Raw genomic sequence first — 20,160 nt, 5'->3', positions numbered from 1 at the left:
ATTATGGATAGCAAGTTGGATCTAGTCTTCCGTATTAATTAAGTAAACGAATCTTTTTCTGATCGAAGCAAAGATTGAAGATCAAACTTAAAACGAAAATTATTGCTTTGAAATTTGTGCAACAAATATCTGTAATATGGATTCAAATAAATCGTGACCTTTCCCTAAATTTGTAGAATTCTTAAAACTAGCACTTTATTGAAAACATAAAACGACGCAATAAAATGCGACTAGGAAAAGAAAAATCCTTAAGAACCTATTACTTCGAACCTCTTCTTAACTTTCCCTAAAAAAATTTCGAATTTTGTCAAGTCCAAGGGGCATATTATTTTCACTATCTTTGAAGTTGAATACACAAAAAATAAATGGTTTATGAAATACTGACCCATATGAAAATATATAGAGATTTTAGAATCTAAAGGACATTAAACAAATTTTACATGTGTAGTTAATATAACTTACCAACATTCTTATTATTATTATTACATTTTGTTCTTTTAAAAAATCTGAGCTTCTAATGAGTGAATATTTTCACAATTTCCTATTTTTCGCCAATTTATTTTTTCTGTTTTTTCAATTCATTTTTATTTTTCCTTGTTGTCACTATTTCACCAATTTTCGCTATTTTTGATTCTCGGACTTAAACATTTTCCGAGAACAGAAGTCATTTGGCCAAGAAGGTGCAAGAACAAGAAAAACAGAGGAGAAAAAAGAGTCCAAATTTGATAACTACAAGTTATAATTATTCGCAAACTTTGCCTCTCACTTAAGAGGTTCGATTCCTGGTGTCACCAGTTATTTGTTTTGGGACGGGGGTTAGTGGCGTGACTCTGTAAGCTCAGCCAGAGGCGGCCCAGCTCTTTTCGTATCTGGAGGAATCTGGGGAAGGTAAACAGGAAGGGTGTGTGAAAGCAAAGGAAAGCTGGCCCTTATCCTCCCATTGCACTTCCTTGCTGAAAGGCCTAGAGACGGAGATCAGTAGCACCGGTTCGGACTCTATGAACTCTAGTGCCGTATCCTTTACCTTACCTTACCTCTCACTCACAATATCGGCCTTTTCTTTTTTTCCAATTATCCATGGCTGTAAACTTGTTCATCACAAACTATCAGCTTGATTTTAATTCGAAAAATCAACTGACTTGGTCTCGGCCTTCGACCTAACCTCAGGGTCTACCAACTTGATTTTAATACAAAACAAATTATTTATTAATTACAATCAAGTTGGTGGACTGTGATGACAAAAGTTGAGAGCCATGGCTAATTGGAAAGACATATAGTCTGAGCGGGGTTCAAAAGCCTTTTTCAGAACTGTACAAAAATGATGCCATTTCATTTTTTTTGATATTTTATTCCCTTTATTTGCAAGGTGAAAAGATTTATAACTCAATTCTCTTTTTGCTATCAAATCAATTCAAACCCTTACCCTAAATAAGTTTATAATTGCTTCGGACAAGAGACAATAAAAAGCCCTTAAGGTAAAAGCATTTTCGAGATGTTTTGGGCTCTCTTTTGAAATTCCTACAAATTTCTTTTGGCAATAACGATTTTACCATTAAGATTAATCAGTATTTACCATTTCTGAATCAGCTTCTAATTACGATTTTTCTGATCGGGCAGTTTTTTTCGGTTACTATGGGCTGTGGTTTGCTCTTTAACTAGATTTTTGAGGAGGCTGAGAGGAGTAGACCTAAAAAGCATATATTATATACCTCAGGTTATTAGTTTTCGATTGTAAAAATTATGTACTCTTGTCATGTTTCCCAAGATTTCTACTCCGGAAATTGCAAAAAAAAAATATGCTATTTTTGGTGTCATCTGATACTTTAAGATGAAGTTATCAAGAGAAATTTACAAAGCATCGCGTAGCTTTATAATGAGTCATTAAACATCTTTCTATGATATTGCAGTAGCCTGAAACTTTTGCAAATAAGCCGACGATTTTAGAACATACTAGGGAGATGTACGAATAAAAATAAGCCGACGATTTTAGAACATACTAGGGAGATGTACGAATAAAAGTTCAAATAGGGATAAATTATTTTATCACACAGTGAAAACAATGTTTTTTTTTTGTTTTTTTTGTTTTTTTTTTTCTTTCTTTTTTAAATAAGCTGACATCTTTTATTTGTCTTCCATTTCTGTGTAAAGATGTTTCCATGGATGAAGGGATTTCTTCTATGGGGACCTGACTAGGTCTCAAAGTATTTTTCGACGTTTCTCCACCACTAAATGTTCTTGTTCTGTTAAATTTCTTGACGAAAAATTAACGACACCCGGTCCAAGAATTACCGAAGGGAGGACTTCTTTATTTTCAGGTAGTTGCAAAAACTTTTTAAGCATTCTTTCTCCGAAGAGGCGAAATCATGATTGAAGTGATTTTTTGCTCTTTGTTGAATAAAACAAGTCCCTTGCACTAACTATTTTTTTTCGCACCTTCCACCTCCTTTACTGCAACCAGAACCTTCCTCGATCCAGAGTTATGCCAAAATTATTAATCAGCAGCGTCCGGTCAGTCTCGAACAAGATGGATAAGCTGGAAACAGTCTTGCGTCAGAATAATATCTCAGTTGCCACCATTACAGAAAGCTGGAATGTGACTGAACAAACCTGTGCTATTTCAGGTTTTACGATTAGGATAATCACACAGCAATAGTGAGGCCTCAATCCTGATGGTGGCGTAACAATATTCTGTAGAAACAACATTACCCAAAAGTTCATGCCCCAACTTGAAGACCCCATCACTGAGTCCCTGTGGGTTTATACAAAGCCTAAAGGACTACACCGGCGCTTCTCCTGCCTTATTTTGACAGCTGTATATTATACAGAAACCGCAAGAAACCGTAAAGAACTGTTATTGAATTTGCAAAAGGGGCTAATTTTGCCCGACTAAGTTCAGCTGCCCCACCATTGTTTTACGTGGAGATTTCAATCAGACGAATAAGCAGTATTTGACTTCTAGCCTTGGTCTGAAAGAAGTTGTCAAAACCGCTACTCACGTTGCTGGCTGTACACTAGACTTGTTTTTGACTCATGCTGAGAGCTTGTACCACAATCCCATCTGCCTGAGATCATTAGAAAAATCAGACCATTATACTGAGTTCTGGCAGGCAAAACTCCCGCAGCAGCCTCTAAGAACGTTCCTGTGGTAGTAAGACCTGTCACTGATACGAACATTCGGTCATTCGAACAACGGATAAGTCAGCATGATTTCTCAGCAGTAATCAAATGAACAATCCATGGACAGAAAAACCAAACTTCTAAACTCGATCTTGTACAAAAAGTACGAGGAGCACTTCACAACAAAGACTGTTTACAAGCCCTACTCTGATCGCTCATGAATAACAACTGAAACCTAGAACATTGGTAAAGGTTTGCACAACAAAGTCGTTGCCTTCTGCTGCAAGGCCAAGAAATAATTTGCTGCAAACCACGCCAATCTGGCACACTGAAATGGCACGATTCATTAAAAAAGCTGACCGGCAAAACCCGAGACCCTCACTTATGGATTCTTAAAGGGGAGAACTACTATTTGACAGTGTCAGGGGTGAATAGCTTTTTCACTGGTATATGCATCACTTGCCCGAGGTTTACGAGTAAAGAACTTGCAACTGTTCTCGAAAAATCTAGACAGCGTAGCGAGCGACCGCCAGTAGAGCCTTATCAAGTTTCTCATCAACTACTGAAAATAAAACGTAAGAGCTGGTCATACCCTGGTGAAATCCATGTGAGATTTCTTCGCAGATTTCCTCCCTTCATAGCGACTTCTCTAGCAAGTATCATTAATCTGTGCCTGACTCTCCATAAATTTTCAAATCCTTGGAATAAATATTGTGCGATGATTTGAGACCAATTTTGGTAACCTCGTGAATAGCAAAAGTTACAGAGACATTCATTTCAAGGCTACTGTTGAACGATATAGAGCCCCAATTACTCTTATCAATACGGATGCCTTCGTGGCTCCAACGCCTAAGTGTATCCCGCCAGGATGTATGATGATATTCTATCCTGGCTAGAGAAGGGGAAATCCTTCGTAGATCTTGCCGTCACTTACAATAGAAAAGCATTCAACTTGATGAAACACCTTGTTGCTCTTGAAACTTAATGGGAATCTTAATGGGAAACTTAATGGGAAACTTAATGAAACTGAAATGGGTGCGAAAACTAACCTATCGCTTTTAGTTGCTGACTTCCTGTCTGGCGTTGAACAGTGTGTCTTCGCTTTGAACGCAAGGTCTTAAAATTGCTGGTATTGTTTTCCTGGTTGTCATAAACTATATCATTCGATCCTTCAAGGTTGTATACAAATCTGTCGTCGATCTATCCTTCCTACTAAAACTTCCTGCTTACTATGTACTCGAAGGAGACTTTGCTGAGCCGAAAGTGACCCTAACATTATGAATATGTTTAGCAACGATTGTGAACTAGCAAGCCTCACTCTCAATGAAGTGAAGTGCAATGTAATGAAGCTCAACCCTCTAAAGACCCAGAGCCAGTACCTTTCTTCCAGCCTGTAAACAGCGAAAAGAAGCTGGACGTTACCTTCTCAACTAACTGCAGATTCAAGACTACACTCAAAAAGACTACACTCAAAGACTACACTGTCCTGCAACCACTTGTTACAACGAAAAGGTTCAGTTTCAGTGGGAAGTCAAAGAAACTGGCCTATATGACTAATTTTTTGCCTGTCCAGACGCGTGTCCTGTTTGATCAATCCCCTAGAAGACGCCTGTCCTGTTTGGTGCCTGAGCGTCCACAACTCGAGACGATTGTCTCCCAACAAAAATTAAATCATCCCAGTTTTCTTTGGTAAAATTCACAGCCACACTATTGTGAATGATAATCAAAGGATGCACTTTAGTTCTGGTTAAGTATAACACAATAGGAACTGAACAACATCAGAAATGCAAGTCTTTTTGGTTGTCGAAATGGTTAGTGTTGATCCATCTAAGCATTTACATTTACTAAAAAAAACCAAGGGGTAAACAACACAAAGAGGGTCTGCAAATTTGTCGTTTTATCCTTAGAGGAATACAAAATGTATATTTTTATGAAAATAACCCCGAAAATATATTTTCGATCTTCTAGAGGGGGGGAAGCCCCAACCCCCCTCAATCGACGCAACTGCATCTAAGCACTGTTTACTCAAGCAGTGGATCATCAATTTAGTTTTTTAGACTTATTTCCTAGTGTAACCAATTAAAACCAATTTAATCCGTGTCCTTCACGTTCTTTTTTCATTTATTTTTATTTTTCGTGCATTAAGCGTTTATTTTAGTTTGAAATTTAGTTTTGAAATTGTGGTGACAAGCCATTTACTTTATGCTAAATGCCTGCATAAAGAAAACAAGAGCTAAGGGCTCATACGGCACTTGTGACGAAGTCGAAAGAGCCAAGAGCTCATTTGGCATGAGCTCTAGCAAAATTCTAAGAATCAATGGATTGATTTAAAAGGAAAATTAGAGGCTTAATGTCGGCCGGCATTTAAAATAAGAACTATGAGACTCGAGGTCTTTCTAAATATCAAAATTTATTAAGATCCGTTCACCCACTCGTAAGCTAAAAATATCTAATTTTTCCTCTTCCTTAAGCCCCCCTGATGGTCGAATCGGGGAAAAAAATTTATCAAGTAAATTTGTGCAGTTCCCTGACACGCCTGCCAATTTTAATCGTCCTAGCACGTCCAGAAGCACCAAACTCCCCAATGCACTGGACCCCCCTAACTCCCCCAAAGAGAGCGGATCTAGTCCGGTTACATCAATCACATATCTAAGACATTTGCTTAAGTCTACCCACCAAGTTTCATCCCGATCTCTCCACTCTAAGCGTTTTCCAAGATTTCCGGTTTCCCCTTCACACTCCCCCAAATGTCACCAGATCTCGTCGGTATTCAAAATAAGAGCTCTGAGACATGAGTTACTTCTAAATATCAAATTTCATTAAGATCCGGTCACCTGTTCTTAAGTTAAAATACCTTAATATTTCTAATTTTTCCGAATTAACATTTCTCCACTCTAAGCGTTTTCCAAGATTTCGGGTTCCCCCCCTATCAACTCCCCCCAATGTCACTGGATCCGGTCGGGATTTAAAATAAGAGATCTGAGTTACGAGGTCCTTCTAAATATGAAATTTCGCTGAGATCCGATCCCTTTTTCGTAAGTTAAAAATATCTCATTTTTCTAATTTTTCAGAATTTACCCTTCCCTCCAACTCCCCCAAAGAGAGCGGATCCGTTCTAGTTGAGTCAATCACGTATCCAGGACTTGTTCTTTTTTTTCCCACCAAGTTTCATCCCGATCCCTCCACTCTAAGCGTTTTCCAAGATTTTAGGTTCCACCCTCCAACTCCCCCCAATGTCACCGAATCCAGTCGGGATTTAGGATAGAGCTCTGAGACACGATATTCTTCTAAATATCAAATTTCATTAAGATCCAATTACCCGTTCGCAATTGAAAAATACCTAATTTTTTCTAATTTTTCCGAAGTAACCGTCCCACTACTACCCCCTCTCGCCAGATGGTCAAAAGACTATATCTAATTTAATCTGGTCTGGTCCCTGATACGCCTGCCAAATTTCATCGTCCAAATTTCATCTGAAAGTGCCTAAACTAGCAAAACCGGGACAGAAAGACCGACAGACAGACGAACAGAATTTGCGATCGCTATATGTCACCTGATAAATACCAAGTGCCATAAAAAGTAATATATGCCATATGCTTCCATACAAAAAAGTACACTTTAATGCCATTGGCTGAATTTGGCCAAGCCAATATCAATGAAGAAAAAGGTCCATTTTTCAAGAAATGGGTTAACAAATGCACTAGTTTAAATAGTGCTGAGCGATAAATCAGATTGACAAGGAAATCCCTTTCCAGAAAAATTAACAATTCCGCCATTTCAAAACCTGGTTGGTTCTCCTGTATGAAGTTTTAAGCCAGTAAAAATAGCTTCATGTTTTGAGTCACAAGATTTTTTCTAAGAAGTTCCTCTGTTTCTTTTTGATTTGTCTCGTTTTTTTATCTCGTTTGGGGAATGCCTACATCTAGTAATGCAATTGACGATGATCGTGTGTGTAATCTTAATTTCTCACGTGTTTTTTCTCCCTTACGGAGAGTTCCCTGTTTTATTTAAGCCAATAAAAAGGAACGATAAAGTTTTAAGGTTCGGTATTTTTATCAAGTAAATGCTTTTTTTATGGTATAAATAAAAGTAAAACAGTTTTAATGGAAAAGGACCTATATTCTGAAAGCGCACAGAAATATCATCGCTTTATCCAGAGTTTGAATCAAGGGATGAGGGGTTACCAAAAGGGTTTATGTTCGTGGGGGCTTTAGTGATTTTTACCTGCATTTTTATGATCTTTTTTTTTGGGGGGGGGGGGAGAAATGGTTAAAAACCCAGAGGCCCCTGGATATAGCCCTGGGACAAATAAAGAACTTATAATAATTAAAACTTATTCCTTACTGAGGAGAGTCAAAAATAACTATTGCAGCCTTGTAGTCAAACTCGGGTTTTGTAGGCAATATTGAAGCCCTGGTCAATGTCCCATATCTTCCAAATATATCACAGATTTCATCCTAAAAATAATTATTCATTAATAAAATAAAGGTTGAAAATTACAATAAATGACAATTATAATATATCACCATAAGAATATAATAGGCACAAAAACACAATAGAACTTATCTCCTTTTTGAAAACAAAAACCATAGAAAAAACAAATACGAAACAAATACACCTTTCAAGAAGTGGTAGCTAATTACAATGTTTGTTTGTGTCCAAGATGCCTCCTCCAGCCACGAAAGCTGGGTAGAGGAGATGTACGCCTCCTACAAAATATTTCATCTGCATTTTTGTCAAATCTTCACTAGCGTGAACTTTTTGTGTGTTTAAGAGTTTACCAGGCATATCTTGATTGATTGGAAATTGAAATTTCTAGTTTACTCTTTAAGAGTCAAAAGAGATGAGAGGGAAACTAGCCCCCCCCTCCTCCATACTCTACCCACTCCTATCACCAAATAAATTCTACGTTCTTGCTTTTAGCAAAAAGTCCGTGGTAACGTACTATAAGTAAGGAGCGACGTGGATCAATAGTAATCAAACCTCTAGAAACGGAACTTTCATATCAATGCCTATATCAAAAGAATCGACTTATTATGCTGATTCCAAATAAGCAAGGTTTATCAAGTTTAGTGTTACATAACAAAAGCCACCAACCTGGGGAAATTTGCAAGATTTTCAAAAAAGAGGGAGGAAAAACCCTAAAAGTCAAGGAATATTAATGAAAATCACAGCATCAGATTCAGCGTATCCGAGAACCCTATTGCAGAAGTTTCAAATTCCCAGCAGCAAAAACATTAATTTGTATTTTTTACCAGAAGAAAATTACATGTTTATCTCTTATATATTCTTTTTTACTTTCCCCAGGGGTGATCGCAACAAAATAATAGTTCTAAAGTAACAGACAAGGGCTCATTCAAATGCCAATTAAAAGTTCTAGTTTCGTTTTCATGTGATAAAAAAAAATAGAGGGCAACTAGCCCCCCTCCCATCCCCTTTCTTCCTCAAAGACGTCCGATCAAAATTGGGAGATGGCCATTTTGTTTAGCATAATTGAAAAGCCCAGTAACTATGCCTTTGAGAACTTTGTATTCCCCTAATATTTTACCTCCCCCCAAAACGCTTTCTGCGTTAATATCTGTTCAGGCATGTATACAAAGGGCCATCTTCCCGCCTTAAACCCACGAAATACCATGATTTCCCATGCCTTGCTTTATTTTCGATTTATGCAGCTTTGTTTTTATCCACCTCCTTTCCAAATTTAATCCCTCTAGAATAAGCTTTGCATATATGTCTAATACATAAAACAATTAGGCTACACATTTAACGACAGCAGCAGTGACGAACTTGATGCAGCGAAACATTTTTATGTTGCAACTATGATCAAAAGGGGTAAAATGCGATTTATCTTCACATGGTCCATGATCCGGGAGTGAAGAGCCTGCAGATTTTAGTATTTCTTTTACATCAATCAAAATTCTTATTTTCCCAAGGCCGCTTTGAGGATTTTCCCAAGGCCACTTTGAGGATTATCCGCTTCTAGTCCTGTTTCGTCGCGTCGGTTGTGTTTCCAGTAACGCGCTAGCTTTTCAGAATTCCTTTCGCATTAAGTTTTGACTTTGCTCTTTCCTTTTATCAGATTAAATAATAATATAAAAAAAAGTTTTTTCAACTGAGAGCAAGGAGCAGCATTAAAACTAAAAACGAACAAAAATTATTACGTATACGAGGCGGATGTCCCTTCCTCAATTTCTCGCTCTTTACGCTAAATTTTGACTCTGTTCCATTTATTTAAATTCAAGGACCACTTAATTAGAATAATATTCTTTTTTAAAGTTTGCGGGGTCAAGTTTGACTTGACTCTGCGGGGTCAAGTCATCCTAAAAGAAATAGTAATTAGATATATCGACTATGCTGAACAAAATGGCTTTTTCAGAATTTTGATCCGGTTAAATTTGGGGAAAAGGGGAGGTGGGATAGGGGCTAACTACCCTCCAATATTTTTTGTCACTTGGAAAAGAGTACCAGAAGTTTAAAATTCCGATTAAACGAGCCCTCTCTCGATCTTCAAGGATTACTGCTTCGAAACGATCGCCCCTGGGGAAAAAACTAATAAACGAGGATTCACTTACTTTCTTCTGGCAGAAAAAAAATGCAAAATTCTACATTTCTGTATATAGGAGTAGAGTTCTTAGATATGCTGAATATGAAAGTGTGGTTTTCACCAAGATTGTATGATATTTTGGGGGCGTTTTCCCCTTTTAAAAAAAATTGAGCAAATTTTCTCAGGCTCGTAACTTCTGATGGGTGACATTAAACATGACGAATTTTATACATTTTCAATAAGAAACAAAATTCGGTTCTTTTAATGTATCTACTGTTATCAAGACTCTTTTCTTTGAGTTTTTTTTTAAACAAAACTAAAATTTTGTTAAAATTCTTGAACTTCAGAAAACAAACTGTGCAACGTTATAGACATTTGGGTTTATAGACAAGAATCAACCTGTTCTATATAGTTTCAAGCCGGTGTGTCGCAACATTGGTAATCAGCACCATCTATAACCCAATGAAATACCCTCAATCCAGCTGCAGCAGATGTGTGCCACCCCCTGAAAGATACAGAGCTCTGGATCACAAACTATGCTACTGCATTATACTGCAAAATCGTGATAAATAACGGATTGTTAAATCACTTTGTACTGACTTCAAAATGTCTTATAGTTGCTTAAGCAATTTAAATAATTTGCTACACAACACTGCCTTTCCATTTAGAAACCTCACCTTTTGTTTAACGCTTATCATATTGAACTTGCGCACTTGTATGATATACCCCCTGCCTAATATTCTTCTAATATGTTTCTCTGACGCTCACTCCTAATGAAATATATCAAAGTGAGATAAAATGTGATTCTTTAGAATCAAATTTGGGCTATATATTTGCACTTTAGGGAGGGGGGGGGGGGGGGTAAAGTATATCAGGTCTGCATGCCTAATGTCTTAGGTACAATTATTCTGCATATTATGTAGTAAGAATTATTTTCTAACTTCCCACTGTCCTAATACTTTACCCCCACCCCTAATGTGCAAATATGTAGCCCAAATTATATATTTTCCGTGTATTCTGTCACTTCTCTTTGTCTCGTCACACGCTAAGCAGAAAGAAACTAACGAAAGCACTTGGTTCTATGATACGTCAATGAATAAACAACTTGAGCGGTAGGGGATTTATCATACATGTACTTGAACTTGTTCTAAAAACAACAATCACTGTTAGTAGATAGGTCTTTCTTTTTCTTTTCTTTCCTTGTATATCAGTTATATTTCTCAACACCTACTCACTATTTTTAATTTAAAGAACAAAGAACAGTATAAATGAAATATAATTGCTTGAACATACAGTTTTTGGCAGTAGCGAGCGCCAAATTAAAAAAAAACGGAAACATGGATGATAAATTAGCAAACAAGATCTGATTTATTAGATATTGGTCTAAATGGCCTAATAATCAGCTGCACCTTTGACAGTACAATTATTTTTGAGAATCAAAAAATGTTTAAGTTTGAATTTTGACGGACGGAAGTGTCACATTCAACTGATTCGTTTTACTTATTTGTTTTCACCGTTCAACAAGGCCACACTGACGTAAATGCTGCTCTAAAAGCTTCAGATTTTGAAACAACCAAAATAAAATCTTAGAAAATCTGTTTTCAGGTATGTATATACCTATGAGTGGCTCAACCTGAATCCTTCCAAACGAAAAGCCATACCAATCCAACACAACAACGGGCAATCAACATGAAAACAACGGGCAATCAACGGGCAATCAACGGGCAATCAAATCCAACACAACAGTTGCTAATTAAAATTTATGAATTAATCGGTAAATTATTATAACTGATTCATGTATTGTCAACACAAGTCAATATGCATGGAAAACTTCAGTTAGTGGGACCATAGGAAGCAGTTTAAACATTGATTATAAGTTTTGTTAAGATATGATCGTCGATCTTATCAGACCAGCTAAATGTTATATAAAAATTCAGAAAATAAAAGGTGAATTAAAGTAAGGTAAATACAAATTAAAACAAAAAGTAATGTACACAGAAATAAAATTAAATAAAAACTATTTAAAATTTACCTCTTCCATATCCATCGGAATTTTCTTCACAAATAATTTCTGTCCTTCTCTAGACCTAAAAAGTGAACAGAATTTTAAATACCCACAAGATAATAATCTAGACCAACCATACGTGCGCAAAGGAGGTACTCCCACCCTTGATATCAGTGGAAAAAGACTTTGATTTTCGACATTTTATCCCATCCCCCTTTATAACCCTCATCTCCCCAGAAACACTCAATCCCCTCTATTCTCAAGGTTGGACCAGTGTTCACCTATAAAGTTCGATTGTATATAAAATTATTCCGGCATTTTCTTCTTGCTCATAATCCAACAATTTTGTCAACATACATCCTTGGGAGAGAAGAGAAAATTTCCCATGCTCCCATTGCGTGACGGTAGGGTTGGATATTTTTAAGGGCTAATATTTATGCAAACATATATAGATAATGGTAGCTTCTACTCGTTACAAAGAAAGGGGTTGTTAGAAAATAGGATTAAGAAAGAAGTAAACTACAAAGTAAGCTAATTTTTTTAAATTTATATCTCCCATGAAAACCAGCATAAAGCAATGGAGTACGGCCCAGGCATGTACGCTAAAGGAGGGGGCAACAATCTTGTTTCGAAATTCCTAGACTTTTTTTTTATTAAAATTATGAAATAGGCACTGTTTTTTATTATTATCCCCCACCACACCCCCCCAACCCCCCAAAAAAACAATTCCTGCGTATGTGCCTAGTACACAAGCGCGTACCAAAGATTTTTAGGGGAGAGAGGGGGAGTAAACAAAATTTAAAAGCGCATCAAAAAATGTTAACATGCATTTTTGTTACGTTTTTAAGAGTTGTGAAAAAACTTTAGGGGGAGGGGGGTTCCAACTCGGTGACCCAGCCTTGAATACAGCCTTCACATATGTCAATTTAATCAAAACCGATACAATGGTATCAAATTATTTAATTTTAAATTACGTTGTTAGATTTTCAATTGTCTAGGTCAGTCGTCATGCATAACATTTCACAGGATACAACTACTAGTTTACTACCAGGGTCGTAGCCCCAGTATTTTACTGGGGGGGGGGGGTGCATGAAGGGTCCACATTCGGAGAGTTAAAAGGCATAGGTTATATAATATTGTTTTCCTTTCCAAATTATTGGGGAGGGGCAAAAGCCCCCCACCCAACGACGCAACTGCCCACTACTAACAACTCTCTCCAGTACCAACACAGCTACACACGCTCTTTTCTCCTTCCTAACATCATCTTCACTTACTCCTAGTCTTGGGTACTCATTCTTCATGAATATAATTTTCCAAACCTACTCTAGCACCCTGAACTCGTCAAACCTCTAAAAGTGGATTCATTGTTCTAACATTTTCATCTAGGAAGCTTAAATAATCAAAATAATCAAAGTCTATGAGTGTTTTACCTCCCCTTCGATTAAAACACTCCCCTTCGAAGGCTAAAACATTTTAGCCTTCGGTTAAGACTGCTATCCATAGTATAATCAAATAATAATAAAAAAATTTCAACTGGAAGTAAGGAGCAGCATCAAAACTTAAAACGAACAGAAATTATTACGTGTATGAGGGGGGTTTGAATTTCGTCCCAATTATTTAAGAACGACTCCCGAAACAATGTTCGTTTTAAGTTTTAATGTTGCTCCTTGCTTTCAGTCGAAAAAACTTGTTTATTTATTTAATTATACGATGGATAGCAGTCTTAATCGAAGGCTAAAATATAGAATATAGAAAATTTCCAACAGTGGAAACTAATGCTAGTGTCAAATTAAAAAAAAAATCATCCCATAATTCAAGCGTAGGGCGATTTCTTTCCGTTTTTGCCTATCTCCAACTGGTGCATGCTTGTTTTTTTAGGAACTTTAAAACATAGAGAAGAATAAATAATGCAGACTTTGGTCGTTAGTATCTCGAACAGCTCAAGTCAATTAGTGTACTTACAGTGGTATCAATCAATGAAAATATAGAAGGAGTAGGGCAAAGATTTTTTTGGTTTTTTAAAATGTAAGTACAAAAAAGGATATATTTCAAAAGATTCAAAATTGCCCCGCTCCCCTTCAGTAGCAGCCCCTAAAGCTTAACCTTCAAACAGTTTCCCACACTACCATAAACTTGCTTTTTACCGACTGGGTTCTGGCTAAATATAAATCTTGAGAACAAAAAATGGAGATTAATCATGACTGAATCTCAGCTTCATTTCTATATTATTGCAAATTAATTACATAAAATGAAGTGTTGCTTTTGTCAATGAAGTTGTCAGACGCTACGCTTTCAGTGATACTAACAGTCTTTGGTCCTTATCTCCTAGTATCAAATTTTCAAATACCCGATTTTTATAAATTTTGTAAATTTTCCAGAAATTCAATTTTTCCATTCTCTTTGAGTAAAACAGCACACAACTGAACCAGGGAAACTCATAGAACAGCACAAATACAGCAAAGAACAAAACAAAAGAGGCATATTAACTCACCTGACCCAACTTTTCCACAAGAAGCTATAATCATATTATATATATATATAATCATATAAATTATCAAAAAGAATAAAACAGCAGAATACACTATATGACAAACATTATAATTAACAATGTATTCTGCAAAAGCAATAACCAATAAATTGTATTTCCATGCCAGCCCAAGATAGATAGAAGTTCCACATCTTTTGTTCAAATATATTGTTAATAAGAACCTACAAAATTTCGACCCCCCCCCCACCTCCAAATAGATATGAAGTTCCAGTCATCCCAATATATTTTTCTATCGTAATTCGCATAATCGTGTTTGCTTGTTTCGAAAAAAAATTCAATAGCACAAAAACATTACCATTAGTGGAGTTTTTTTGAATATTGATCATGCAATAAAATTTATAAAAAAAAAGAAATAATTTTCACAATATGGGCAGGAGTTTTCCTATCTAAAAAATCTGGAAAGGTTTAAGTGAGCAAAAACTTTCTTATTCCAGTACCAAATTATTTCTTTAGAATGATACACAAATCTTAACTTTCGAAAAAGAAGTATTTTCAAGAAGGCCCGAAAGTGCTGTCATCTACTTTTACAGGATGTTTAATACATAAAGTTGAATGAAACTAGCTGACATGATCTCAATAACTTCGAGGAGCTGACAACTTGCCCTTTCTGTGGCATACATCAGAAAAAAATCTGATGGCTGCAAAAAATTAAACGATTCTTAATTCTGTGCACACAAATATTGGGAGGGGGCAAAGTAGGCCTGTTACTCCGCTGTACCTCTCCTTCATTCAATTTCAGCTTCTTAACAGAGAGGAAGGCCTGATTACAGGTGGTGTGAAGTAAAATCCCGCAAAAATGCTTAGTGTGTGTAATTGAAGGCACGATGCGGGTCTGTAGTCCTTTTACTTCCTCATTCCATTGCCAACATTTTAACAGAAAGGTACACAGGCTGTACCTTGTTTGAACCAAAATTTTGAACCATATTTTTCGTTTTTCCAAGGTCATATTTCGTTGGTGCTCAGGTACACTATAAAAGGTTGGAATAAAAAGTTTGCAACCTTTCATCAACTTCAATCCAACGGGACATTGTTTGAACCGAAAACAAAGGGCCAAGGTTTTGGACGTTTATCGCCTTTCTAAGGTCATATTTCGTTGGTGCTCAGGTACACTATAAAAGGTTGGAATAAAAAGTTTGCAACTTCTTTCATCAACTTCAATCCAATGGGACATTGTTTGAACCGAAAATAAAGGGCCAAGGTTTCTGACGTTTTTCGCCTTTCTAAGGTCATATTTCGTTGGTGCTCAGGTACACTATAAAAGGTTGGAATAAAAAGTTTGCAACTTCTTTCATCAACTTCAATCCAACGGGACATTGTTTTAACAGAAAATAAAGGGTCAAGGTTTCTGACCTTTTTCTACCTTTCCTACGTTTTCTACCTTGTTTGAACCAAAATTGTGCAAGGATTTTCAACCTATATGGCTGAAGACAAAAGTAGGTTTTTGGCCTCTCCAACGACCCCTCCCCCACCTGTTCTATCATCATCAATTATTTTTCAAAATAGTTTCTATCCTCATCAATTATTTTTCGAAATACCACTGATGTAAGATCTTGTTCGAAGCAGAATGGTGCAAAGATTGATAACTGGCAAACTAATATGGACCATGCTGCTGCTCCAAGACCTCACCACGCCCATAACCATCTTTTTATCAGAAATATAGTTGTGTGGCACTTTATTTGAATTCTAATCACAGTCTTCACATATTTCCTCATTATGTTCTGTTAGAATTTATATTCAATATGATTGCAGGCATACAATAAGCCCAGTGAATTTCAATACCCTCTCTATGCCAGTTGTTGTGCAGAAATTTCAGCATATCACATCTTTCTTAATCGGAATCACCATAAAGTTTTTCAATGCAAACTATTGGTTGCATAGGATAGGCTTATGGCCCCTATAACACCCTCTGTACTTCCCACTTCTAATATCAGAAATGTAGGTATAGCACATTGTTTGGATTAGAATCAGATAACAATTTCAATCGATAGGACTTGGAGAGCCGAAAAGTCCCCACCAATCTTCAAACACCCCGCACCTACTTTTTGCTTCAAAATCGGTACGTTTCATCCTGTTTAAAGTGGATTCACACAAGTATTACACATCTCTATCAACAAAGCACAGTGGTCATTCAGTGCCTCCAATTGCCCTTTGGGTCAGTGCATTGATATGAATTGTATTATCATCTTATTAAAAACAAATTGACAATTTCTTTCAGAATTAATTATCTTGAAAACACCACATAATTTACTTCTTTATCATTATTCAAAATGACCCTATGTAATAGGAAACAGTTTATTATAGTCATTCATGACAAAAATGTTTTAACCAAATATAAATAACAAACTATCAGAAGTAGCTGAGCATCAGCAGGAAGCTTTAGCTCCCTTCTTCACCAGGGTTATGGAGTCGAAGTTTTAGTAAATTTTTGCTGAATGGAGTTGGAATTGGGAGTCGGTATAGATAGATAAGCGTATTTCAAAAACCCGTGGGCCATATACACAAAAATATAAATAAATTACAAACAAGCAAGGAAATTAACAACAGTACGAACACGCACCAAAAACAGAATTCAACGCAAAAAGTACCTAATCTAACTACAAAAGAAATTAATCATATAAAACTTTTTCTTCTTATTAAAGATTTATCTATATATACTCCCACTCGAAATATTGTGGTTGGGTTACTATCTTGTAGAATACCCGGAAGCATCAAATTAACCCCATGCAAATAAATTTCCCGTAAATCCAAGAGCACCGGGCATTTCCGGAGAAAATGATCCAAGTCTTCATCATCATCATTACAAAGGGGACAAACATACCGCCTATCAGGACCAACTATCATTTTATTTTTGTCGAACGTTTTTTGCCTGTTCTGGATTGGAAGACAATTTGCCCTAAGCTGAATCCAACGACGTAGAATCATAGCCGGTAAGTTAAATTTAAAATAAACTTCCTCCCCAAAACTAGGTTTTGCCTGATTATAATGTTGCAGGGTTGTAGAATCAAAAACCAGTCCTTGCCAATGCTGAATTTCCTAACTCTCTAATATAAATCGTACCTGGCTTTCTAAATTTGTTGGTACATCACGAGAGCAGAGACCATTATTCCATAAATAAGGCATTCCTACTTTTTCTAGTAGTGATTTAATTTGGGATGGCCACGAGGTTTTTAAACCACATTTCAACACCTCTTCATATGCCGCTCTTACTAGTCTATCTTCATTACTCTTAGTTAACTTCAACCAGAATCTAAGCATTAAAATATACCTACGTAGCTTTAAAGAAAACAGGCCCATATCACCTTTCAGAATCTGTGAATGAGTTGTCTGATGTAGACCAAACACTCTTTTATAATACTGGAGCTGAAGGGACTCCAGTTGCTGCACCGTTTCTCCACCCCATATCTCTGCTCCATATTCTATCACGGGTAAAATTTTTGTGTTAAATATTTTTTTATGCATTTTTAGGTTTTTGATCCCCATTATCGTCGGGTTTCTAAATATAGCTGACATGGCCACCCTACCTCTCTTAATTATTTCATCAACATGACTCCTTAGGCTTCCATTTTCCGATAAGATAAAGCCTAAATATTTTATTCTTTTACTTATAAACAGTTCCTTATTATTAAGTTTAAATGTATATTTTTCATCGTCCCCAACCTTCCTTTTTTTAAAAATAACAACTTCGCTCTTTTCAGTATTCAGCCTTAACTTTTTTATATGCAAATATTCTTCTATGAGATTCAAAAGAGTCTGTAGATCTTACGGTTCATTAGCCACCAAAGCAATATCATCTGCAAATAATAAGAGAGATAGTTTTTGAGTCCCTAGGCTAACTTTCGGAGCCCATCTATTCTCTAGAAAATGAACAACATCATTAATAAAAATATTAAACAACTTAGGTGAAAGGGTGCTGCCCTGTTTTACTCCCCGCTTAATATCAAAAAGCTTCGAAAACCTATTACCAACTTGAATGATTCCACTCACACAAGTATACATGCTCACTATCAATCTAACAAATGAATGGGGAAGGCCTATATTTAGCATGGTATCCTTCAATAACTCTCTGACGACACTATCAAAAGCCTTATGGAGATCCAGAAATCCCACATAAAGACAAGTTTTACCCTTTCCATATTTATCTATTAATGCCTTTAAAATAAACACACTATCTGTCGTCCCATACCCTGTCCTGAAACCTCCTTGTTCCTCATGTATTAAATTATTTTTATTTAACCAATTGGAAAGCCTGGTATCTAATATTTTCTCCAAAACCTTACTTAAAGCAGGGACAAGTGCTATTAAACGATAATTTTCATGAGCCTTCGGGTTTCCTCTCTTAAAAAGTGGTATAAACAATGTCTTCCAAGCGCTTGGCCATTGCCCTGACCTTAACACCTTATTACAAAGAAGAACAATTATCGGCATCAAAATGGAAAGAAAAGTCTTAAATAACAATATTGGTATACCATCAACACCCGCAGCAGTACCAACTTTTAAATTCTTAAATATTGACTTAATCTCTTGGCCATTCACATCACCAACTAAATCATAATCATGTTCTCTCATGGGATAAATAACCATCTCTGGGGTATGCGCTACCTCCTTAAGATCTGCACAAACACCTTCTAAATTATTTAGGTAATCAGGCCATGAATCAGCTTCCGGAACAGCCTGGGTATTAACATTTCTCCTTCCACTATCATTCTTTATATAGCCCCAAAACTTTTTAAAATCTTTATTTCTAAAATCATCAGCAATAGCCAGTTTCTTCTTATTCTCGTACTCTTTTTTTTCTTTTTATTAAACTTTTATATTCTCTTCTTTTATCTTTATATTTAGCCAATTTTAGACTTTGATCATCCGCGCTATCAAATTCATTCAAACGATTTAATAAATATTTTGCTTCTTCTTTCATGAACTTGCAATCCAAGTCAAAATATCCCTCATTCTTTTTTAATTTTTTAGTCAGGCCACATGATTCTGCACAACTGCCCATTATTTCATTTAACAGCATAATTACACTATGTGCATCTTTTTCATTGTCTTCTAACGCTTTCAACTTATTTTTTACATGCGAGTCCAAGAGCTCCCTTCAAAATGCCTCAGTATCTTTATCTGTTAAATCATATCTAATTCACTTTTCTAAACCTATTTTTCTATAATCTGCATTATAGAAATTTCTTACTCGTGAACCGTGGTTCAAAAACTGCCCAATCTTTACCTCAAGCATAATAGCTCTATGATCAGATCCAACTAAACCTAATACTCCCATATTTATTGATTCAGGTATAAATTGCGTACTAATTAGCACATAATCTACAACACTTGGAGTTGGACCCGAAAGGCAAGTGAACTCGCCCCTGCCCTTATCATTCCCAAACCTACCATTCGCAATCATCAGACCATGTTCCCCACAAAACGCCAGGAGCTTTCTTCCCCATGCATTTATTTTTCTTTTTTCATCCTTGTTGCTTCGTGGTATTCTACAACAAATTGGGACAAAATCACCTAAATCTGGGATCAACACATCTGGGATCTCAGCCTCTAGGCCGGTATAAGCATTGAAATCCCCCATTAACACACAATCCAGATCTTAATTAAATAAAAAAAAACTAATTATTTTAGCTGAAAGTAAGGAGCGACGTTAAAACTTAAAACGAACAGAAATTACTCCGTATATAAAATGGATTGTCCCCTCCGCAATCCCTCGCTCTTTACGCTAAAGCTTTTAATTGTTTTAAAAAGTAGAATTGTTGCAAAGAGTCAAACTTTAGCGTAAAGAGCAAGGGATTGCGGAGGAGACAATCCATTTTATATACGGAGTAATTTCTGTTCGTTTTAAGTTTTAACGTCGCTCCTTACTTTCAACTAAAAAATTAGTTTTTTTATTTAATTTCTGAACGTTTTTGAATTAATGCATGTTTGGTTTTGGCTCTCCGCACATAA

General features: G+C 36.2%; 1 protein-coding gene across 2 annotated transcripts in view; it reads right to left on the bottom strand.

Annotated features, from left to right (window-relative positions):
* The window catches only part of LOC136038514 (uncharacterized), an 88,326-nt gene that overhangs the window by 54,192 nt on the left and 13,974 nt on the right, over positions 1 to 20,160 (bottom strand). For both annotated transcript variants that reach the window (XM_065721614.1, XM_065721615.1), the window contains exons 3-4: positions 11,694 to 11,748; positions 7,462 to 7,574 (exon numbers count right to left, since the gene is read on the bottom strand). In XM_065721614.1, coding sequence (XP_065577686.1) covers positions 7,462 to 7,574; positions 11,694 to 11,748 — 168 coding nt within the window. The remainder of the gene's footprint in view (positions 1 to 7,461; positions 7,575 to 11,693; positions 11,749 to 20,160) is intronic.

This window comes from Artemia franciscana, chromosome 18 (assembly GCF_032884065.1).
Source record: "Artemia franciscana chromosome 18, ASM3288406v1, whole genome shotgun sequence".
NCBI lineage: Eukaryota > Metazoa > Arthropoda > Branchiopoda > Anostraca > Artemiidae > Artemia > Artemia franciscana.
Note: the sequence above shows the minus strand (reverse complement) of the source record. Positions and strands in the feature narration are given on the sequence as shown.